Here is a 7832-nt window from a genome sequence, read left to right on the forward strand (position 1 = left end):
GCATTGCCTTTTCTACTCACAGGGCACGCGCACCTGACCGACTTCAACATCGCTACCATCATAAAGGATGGGGAGAGGGCCACCGCACTAGCCGGGACCAAGCCGTACATGGGTGAGCAGAGGCCACTGGCCCGCTACTGGGCCTGCTGTGTCTGGTCAATGCGGGGCGGGGGGCGCTCAGGTCACTTCCCTGAAGGCACAGGGTACTGTGGGACAGCGGCAGGCTGCTAAGAAGAGCCGGTTTGATCCCACCACCCACACCAGGAGAGGAGGGAGCCCCAGACAGTCAGCGGGGGAGGGGGCCTGGGGCCTGTGGGTGTGGGATACTCAGCTGCCCCTCCCTTCCCGGAAAGCTCCGGAGATCTTCCAATCCTTCGTCAGTGGTGGAAGCGGCTATTCCTTCGAAGTGGACTGGTGGTCAGTGGGGGTGCTGGCCTACGAGCTGCTGCGTGGATGGGTATGGAGCGGGCCCCAGACCCTGAGCTGGCTGTGTCCCCCAGGGGCGGCCCGAGTGCCTGGGGAAGGATGAGGCTGCCCCCCACACCCATGGGTGCGTGCTTTCAGTGACGCGTCTGCGTGGAGGGGCTGAGCAAGTGCAGGAAGGAGGCCATGGCGGTGCCCTGGGGCCGTGGGTGCCCTGGGGCCGTGGGCAGGGCAGGGACCTGTCAGCAGCGCTGCCTTCTTGGGACTCTCCTCCGGGGGTCCCTGGGTGGGTCCCCATGTTCTCACCCTGGTGGCCATCTCCCCGTAGGGGCCTCTGAGGCCCCGTGCACTGAGACATGCTGCGACCCCCACCCTGGAGGAAGGCAGCCCCTCCTGGCCTCAGGGCTGATCCACCCAGGCCCAGACCTTCTCGGGGGTGACGAGCTTCCTTCCTGGACCTGGACTCTCCCTGGGAGCTGTGCCTGCCCTGGGGGGTAGGGGGTGGGGTGCCGCTGCGGGTGCCTCTGGGTGTGGGGGTGAGGCACCTGGTGCAGCGCTGCCTCCCCCGCCCCAGAGGCCCTACGACATCCACTCCAGCAACGCCGTGGAATCCCTGGTGCAGCTGTTCAGCACGGCGAGCGTGCAGTACGTCCCCACCTGGTCCAAGGAGATGGTAGGCCTGCTGCGGAAGGTGAGCCCCTCCCCGTCTGAGGACGGCTGCGGCTCCTGTGTTCGGGTATCTGCACCACCGCCCGCCCCACCCAGGCGCACGGCTCGCAGCCCATCGGCTGCAGAATCTTTGTGGTCTGGCTGTAACACTGGTTGTGAGCTGAAGCCTACGTGCCTGTTGGCTCACCTAATCCCCACGACGATCACCCCATTTCACAGATGCCCAAACTGAGGCGCAGGTCACCTTACAGCTTGTGGCCCTTCCTGCAGCTAGCCAGGCCGAGGCTGCCGCCTGCTGGTGAATCGCAATAGACTGTCCCTGGGGACCCCACATGCCCTCGGCTGGCCTTAGGCAAGGACTTGGCCAGGTTGTCCCCTTGGCCACATTGCACTGACCTGAGGTCGGTGCCCCCTTTCCTTGCCTGGCCCTTGAGATCCTTGTAGCCAGACCTCCCTGGGGTAGCCTGGCCCAGGGCAGGCGGCCAGCTCTGTGCAGGGTCATGCCGGGCCCGGGCGCCATCTGACATGGGCTTTGTTCCAGCTCCTCACTGTGGACCCCAGGCACCGAGTGTCCAGCCTGCAGGACATGCAGGCGGCCCCGTCACTGGCTGGTGTGCTGTGGCAGGACTTGAGTGAGAAGAAGGTGGCGCCGGGCTTCGTGCCCAACGTAAGCCTGGCGGGCGGGGGGTGGTGGCTCCGGATGGGCATGGGCCCACCGGCAGGCAGGACTCAGCTCCCTGTCCCCCCACAGAAAGGCCGCCTTCACTGCGACCCCACCTTCGAGCTGGAGGAGATGATCCTGGAGTCTAGGCCCCTGCACAAGAAGAAAAAGCGGCTGGCCAAGAACAGGTCCCGGGACAGCAGCAGGGACAGCTCACAGTCGGTGAGTCGGGGCCGCCCTGACCTGAGCCCCTCGCGTCCCTCTCCTGCGCAGGTGGGCTCCTCCTGCTCCTTCCTGCTTCTGGCTCTGCTGCTCCGGGGCCCCCGGGGGCCCCCACATTCTCCCTGTTTGTGTCTCTTCTTATAGCGACACCCTAAGCCCAGACGACCCTCTCCTAACCTGACTGTGTCACATACCAGGGAGCTGGAGGGTAGGATGTCACTCTGGGGGGATACAGTGTAACCCACAGAAACCCCTCTCCTGCCCCAGGTCACGCGGCTTCTCCCAAGAGGGTGGGGGTGCTTCTGGGGAGCTCGCACTGTGAGCGTGGGACCAACCCTGCACCTGTCCCCCGGGTACAGCTGGTCCTCACAGAAGCGCCTGGGGGTGCAGGTGTGGATGGCAGGGGTCACAGCGGTGACCCCATAAGCCATTGGTGCCCCCCAGCCCCTGGACCCATCTGAGCTGGCAGAGGCCCCCAGCCCCAGTGCCACCTCCTCACACCTGCTCCCCGGCGCAGGGGTCAGGCGGGGGGGGGTGGGCGTCGGCCCCCCTCATGGGGCTGCAGGTTTGGGGGCATCCCGGGGGTGCCTGGATTCTGGGGAGCCACGGTCCCTGGCTGCTGGTAGCGGCCCCTGGTGTGCGAAGCTGGCATTGCAGGTGTGGCCCCGCCCACTTCCAGTCGGGGCTGTTTTGCTGTGGTTGTGCGGTGAGGACACGGAGCAACACTCCTTTGTCCTGCTGTGATTGCTAAGAGTCCTGTGTGTGTCCTGAGACAAGGGCCTTAGAGGGTTGCAAGCGTTCTGTTCTGTGGGTTTTCTCTTTTCTTTGCGGGAGGTGTGGTTAGCGGCCGCGGACGGGGATGACGCGGGGTGTGGCCACTTCTGCTCTTGTTCCTGCTCCCACCTCTTCCCTGAGAAGCCGCCACCCGACCCAAGGCCGCTAATTCCCTTCTGTGTTTCCGTCTAAGTGTCGAATGGTTTCCCCTCTGGGGTCCGCTCTGAGTTCACCTGTGGAGAGCGTCAGGTCGGGGCCCAGCGCCGTTCTTTGGCACATGAGTGTGCTCGTTCAAGTGCCGTTTGTTGAAAAGACCATTTTTTTTAAAAAAAAGAAAGAAAGAAAAAGAGACCATTCTTTTCCCGTTGAAGGGCTTGGTGTCGTTTTCAGACATTAATCAACCAAAAATAAGGGCTTATTTATGGACTCAGCAATCCTATCCCCGGATCTGTCCATCTTCCTCGTGCCGGCCCGCGCTGTCCTGATGACTGCAGCTTTGCAGTAAGTTTTGAGATCAGGACCGTGAGTCCTGCACTTTGTTCTCTTTCAAGATCGCTTGGCTGCTCTGGGTCCCTTGCGTTTTCAGTGAATTCTGAGAGGTTTGGGAAGTGCATCTGAGCTGCTCAGCGGGTCTGTTCTTGGCCGGAAGGGGAGCCTGGTCTCGCAGGGCCCATCACTCCCCACCGTGGGTGACAGCTGGGGTCTGAGGCTGTCAGTGTCAGCATTGCTCACGAAGGCCCCACAGACGTCTGCGTGGAGACGAGGTTCATCCGAAGAGTTTGTTCGGGAAATACGCCTGGGGCTGTTGGATGTCAGAGTCCCGTGGGCAGCGGCTTCAGCCTGACCCCGCAGGGACCCTGGCCTGTCGGCCACATTCCAAGGACGCCGGCTTTCATCTCCCACCCCCACAGCCATCAGCTACGGGGCAGGAGGGACATACGTTTCTGTGGCCTTCTGACCTGTGCGTGTGTGTGTTGGCCGAGGGCCGAATGGTGCAAGTGTGGCCGTTGGAAGGAGGGCGTCCCAGAGCAGGACAGGCGCACAGACAGAGCGCACGGCTTCCTGCGAGCTCACGCCACGCAGCCGGGGAAGAGGGGTCCTCTGTGAACCCCATGGTGCGTGCAGACCACCTGGTGCCACCCGCTCCCACCGTGCCCTGGATAGTTCTGGAACCAGTCCTCAGGCCTCCTGGGAAAACCGAGATGAGCACAGGTAGCGGGATGGGCCTGGCCGCTCCTCGTCCTCCAGGTCCCTTCACGTACCTTCCCACCCTCAGCTGCCCCTCTGGGGGTCTGTGTGTCTGCGGCTCCCCTCCCGGTGTGACGCGGACCCTCGCCCGAGAGCGCGGAGCCCCTGGTCCCATCGTGTCTCCAGCAGGAGTGTGTTCACTTGTCTGTTTATTATCAGCAGGAAGTCAGGCAAGGCTGAGACACATTCTTGGTACAGAAGCCCTGTCTCCTCCCGATGGTGGAGGCTGGTCACCCGGCCAGGGTGGTGGCCCCTCTGGGGAGGCCATGGTGGCCGGGCAGCGACTGGAAAGGAGAGAGCTGCACACACCGAGTGCTGGCCTCAAGTCTTCACTGGGCGCTGACCCACTGGTGTGAGGAGCTTCTGGGCTGGAGGTGCCGGGAGCCCATGCAGGGCTGGGCACAGTTCACCTGATCCCCCCACTGGGGACACATGTGGACGAGGATGTGTGGGGGACGTGCCGCTTCCCGCTCCTCTTATCTAGTTACCGTCACACCAGCAGCATGGTGCAGGACCGCAAACGTCCAGTCGAGCAAGGCTCTTTCCAGCTCCATCCTGACGGGGCGGGGGGGTAAGCACAGCCTTGGGCCAAGACCACGGGAGTGCCACCGTCCACCTCGGGTGACTGCAGACTGGTCCTTGTCCCTCCTGAGGGGGGCGCGGAGAGGACGCCTGTGTCAGCCCGGTGGCTGCGTGCCACACCCCAGACCTATGCGTGACCTGTGCCGGCAAGGACTCCGCCTCTGGCTCAGCCCCTGCGCCTGGAGCTGCCGCGGGGTTACGCGTGCTGTGACCCCACCGTCCGCATGCGTGTGCCTTCTGCTCTTGTACCCTTGATCTCACCGTGCGCGTGTGCGTGCGTGCCTGAGCACTCACTGTCCAGCTCTGTGACCCCTAGGAGCACTGTCTGTGACCCGTCGGACCTCACTAGATCCCAGGGCTTGAGGTGCCCTGCTTGTCACTGTGACCTCGCTGCCTGTGACCATGGTTACTCCCACCTGGTTCGGTCTGGCATGCCATCATCACCATGGGAGCTCGGTTCTAGAAAACAGGCAGTGCTGTGCTGCTCCATGGTGCCGTGACCCTCACCAGCTCATTCCTTAGTGCCTTGCTGAAAGGAATGTCCTTTGTGGCCTCCAGGAGAACATGGTCACCTGAGGGGTCCTTGGTTCTTGAATCTTGAGTCTGTCGACCCATTCCAGCTGCCCACTTCTCTTGAGACTGAGGCCCCCTCAGCATTCGTCCCATGCTGTTCTGGAATCTTCACAGGCCATCATGTCTTCCAAGTTTCCAGGAGCCACCCTGCCGCGTATTAGACCCCACTCCAGGGGTCTCGCCAGGGAATGAGCTCCTGGTCATGGGAGGATGCCTCATGCTACCACACAGCCCACACCCCGCCCTCCCACAGCCCTCCAGGCACTCACCCATCCTGTCCTCCTGCAGCAGGGAGTGCCTTTCTGACCTAAGCAGGTCCTGCACCAGCCGTGCTGCTGGTGACCGGTACTGTTCAGAGGCCAGGAGGGCAGGTGGAGGCAGACCTGGGGGAGCAGCTCTGTGCTGCCTGCAGGAACCCAAGGAGGCGCTGCTCTCCTGTGTGTGTGTGGGGGGGGGGAGCTGGAAGGTGCGGGCACATCATGGGGCTAATGTGCCCTCCTGTGTCCATTCTGAGGCCCTCCCAGGTTCCGGGGTCCAGCTCCTTCCTTCTGACGGCGTTGGCTTTGGTGCAGGGAGGGGAGGGAGTGAAGCCTGTGTGGTTTCTGGCCAAGTTGTGTCCTGCAGACACTGTCTCCACGTCAGCAGCCACCCTGGGGCAGGAACTTCCGTTCTGGGCATCCTCTGGTCACTAGTGAAGGGTCACCTGGGAGACGCACACCCCCAGATGCTCTGGCTGCCTGGACAGAGTTTGTCCAGCAGCCCAAAGGCAGATCTCCAAAGAAAGCCACAGGTGCAGGCCACAGGAGGAGACGTTGGGTGGGAGGCAGGCTCAGGAACCCACCTGAGGGGATGAGAGGGAGCCTCAGAGCGTCCACTACACTCATTGGTATGTTTTTCTGACTAACAGGAGAATGACTACCTTCAGGACTGCCTTGATGCGATCCAGCAAGACTTTGTGATTTTTAACAGAGAAAAGTGAGTGCGTGTTGGGGTGGGGACAGCTGGGGACGGAGAGGAGTTTGAGGCTCTCTGGGCCACACGAGTCCTGAGCCCCAGCAGCCATGAGGCATCAGGGGGCCTGGGAAATGGATGCCCACCCTCCTGGGGCATCGGGGCAGCAGCCCTGGGGGCAGAGGGTGGGAGGCCCCAGTTCAGGCTTGTGCGGGAGGCTCTTCGGGAACTTTCAGTTCTAAATGGGGGCCTAACGGCCAGAATCTCCTGGGCAGACACTTGTTGCACTGCCCGGACGGGCCAATGGCTCATGGCCCTGCAGTCGCATGGACTGTTACCCCTCATGCATTCCATAAACCCTTACTGAGTGCCAGGGACCATGGGGCAAGAAGATACAAGCCACAAATTGCTACCACCCCTGCTGCAGGGGAGGGAGGAAGCGAGCGTGGTGGGCCCAGGAAAGGAGTGGCAAGTTGAGGCACGGAGGGCTTCCTGAAGGAGGCAGCTCTGAGTTCTGTTCTGCCTCAGTGACCAGGACCATGTGTGGGCACTGGTCTAAGGCACCGGCTTCCATCCTGGAGGTCGGAGGCCTGAGTTAGAACAGACTCAGTCAAACTCTCTGCAAAGCTTTGTTCCAAAATGTCTGACCTGCAGGACTTGCACTTAAACTAGGCAGCCTCATCTTCTGGCTTACAGCCCCACTGCTCGAGCCTGAGGCCTCAGTGGTCACACAGGGCGCTGCTGGGCTGGGCATCGCTCTCAGCTCCCTGCGGCGCCTGCAAGGGCATGAGGTCCAGCCTTGTTCCCGAGGGACCCATTGCCCAAGTCCTCAGACACGTTGGGGACTGGCCAGAAGTGCCCTGGGGCTGCTGGTGAGACTGCAGAAAGCCCCTCCTTGTGTTTCCCCACCAGGCTGAAGAGGAGCCAGGATGCCCTGGGCGAGCCCCTGCCCGCCCCCGAGGCCACAGACGCTGTGGAGGACCGGGAGAGGGCGAGCCCCGCGCTGCCCATGTGCGGTTCCATCTGCCCCTCCCGCCTCACCGAGAGTTAACGCCGGTTGCCTTGGAGACTCCGTCTGCCAGAAGGACAGGACGGGCAGTGGGCAGAGCCCTGCGTGGACGTTCCCAGCCAAGCAGCCAAGCTCTCCCAGCACAGACCTGGCTGCTGGCCCCGCTGCATCCTGGCCCTGATTTCCCCGGGACAGGCTGGCTCTTGGTGGCATAGGACAACCAGAGGCTGTCGGTGTGGCCGAGGGGTGGGCAAGGAGGCTGGGTGCCGCCTCCCTGGTGGCTCTGTTCCCTGCGATTGTGGCGGGAGGCCTGTGGCCTCTCCTCGTGGCCCCGTGACCGGCTCCCGGCAGTCACAGAAGTTCCAGCACCCCCAGCTGTACATAGCCCTGGGCGCTGGTGCCGCTGTCTGCGACTGGACACCGTGCGCTGGCTCCCCGGGGCCACTCGGCCTCGTACGTCCGGGGGGAGGCGAGGAGTGTTTTTATGGAGATACTTCTGCTGTGTTTCTGTAGATTTCTCACCTCTGAGCATCACGACGTAAGAGCTGCTGGGTGTCCGTGTTGTGTGTCACATGCCTGCAGCTGCGGGGTGCAGGTCTGTCCACAGGCCAGGCGGGGGCGCTCTGGGGCGGGGCGGAGCCTGCCGGCGAACCGGAACCAGCACCAGCACCGCATCGTGTGAGGAGCTGGCTGGGCCGGGCAGTTGAGACACGCAGCCCC

The 7832-nt window shown here is 62.9% G+C and overlaps 1 protein-coding gene across 3 annotated transcripts in view; it reads left to right on the top strand.

Annotated features, from left to right (window-relative positions):
• Positions 1–7667, top strand: part of STK32C (serine/threonine kinase 32C) — an 84806-nt gene extending 77139 nt beyond the window's left edge. For all 3 annotated transcript variants that reach the window (XM_087862531.1, XM_087862532.1, XM_045809441.2), the window contains 7 exons: positions 23–112; positions 354–457; positions 998–1114; positions 1634–1759; positions 1844–1975; positions 6060–6127; positions 7016–7667. In XM_087862531.1, coding sequence (XP_087718657.1) covers positions 23–112; positions 354–457; positions 998–1114; positions 1634–1759; positions 1844–1975; positions 6060–6127; positions 7016–7154 — 776 coding nt within the window. In that variant the 3' untranslated portion in view covers positions 7155–7667. The remainder of the gene's footprint in view (positions 1–22; positions 113–353; positions 458–997; positions 1115–1633; positions 1760–1843; positions 1976–6059; positions 6128–7015) is intronic.
• The last annotated feature ends 165 nt before the right edge of the window (positions 7668–7832 follow it).

The sequence above is a fragment of the Ursus americanus genome, chromosome 6 (genome assembly GCF_024610735.1).
Source record: "Ursus americanus isolate L20-20 chromosome 6, mUrsAme1.1.p, whole genome shotgun sequence".
Lineage (NCBI taxonomy): Eukaryota > Metazoa > Chordata > Mammalia > Carnivora > Ursidae > Ursus > Ursus americanus.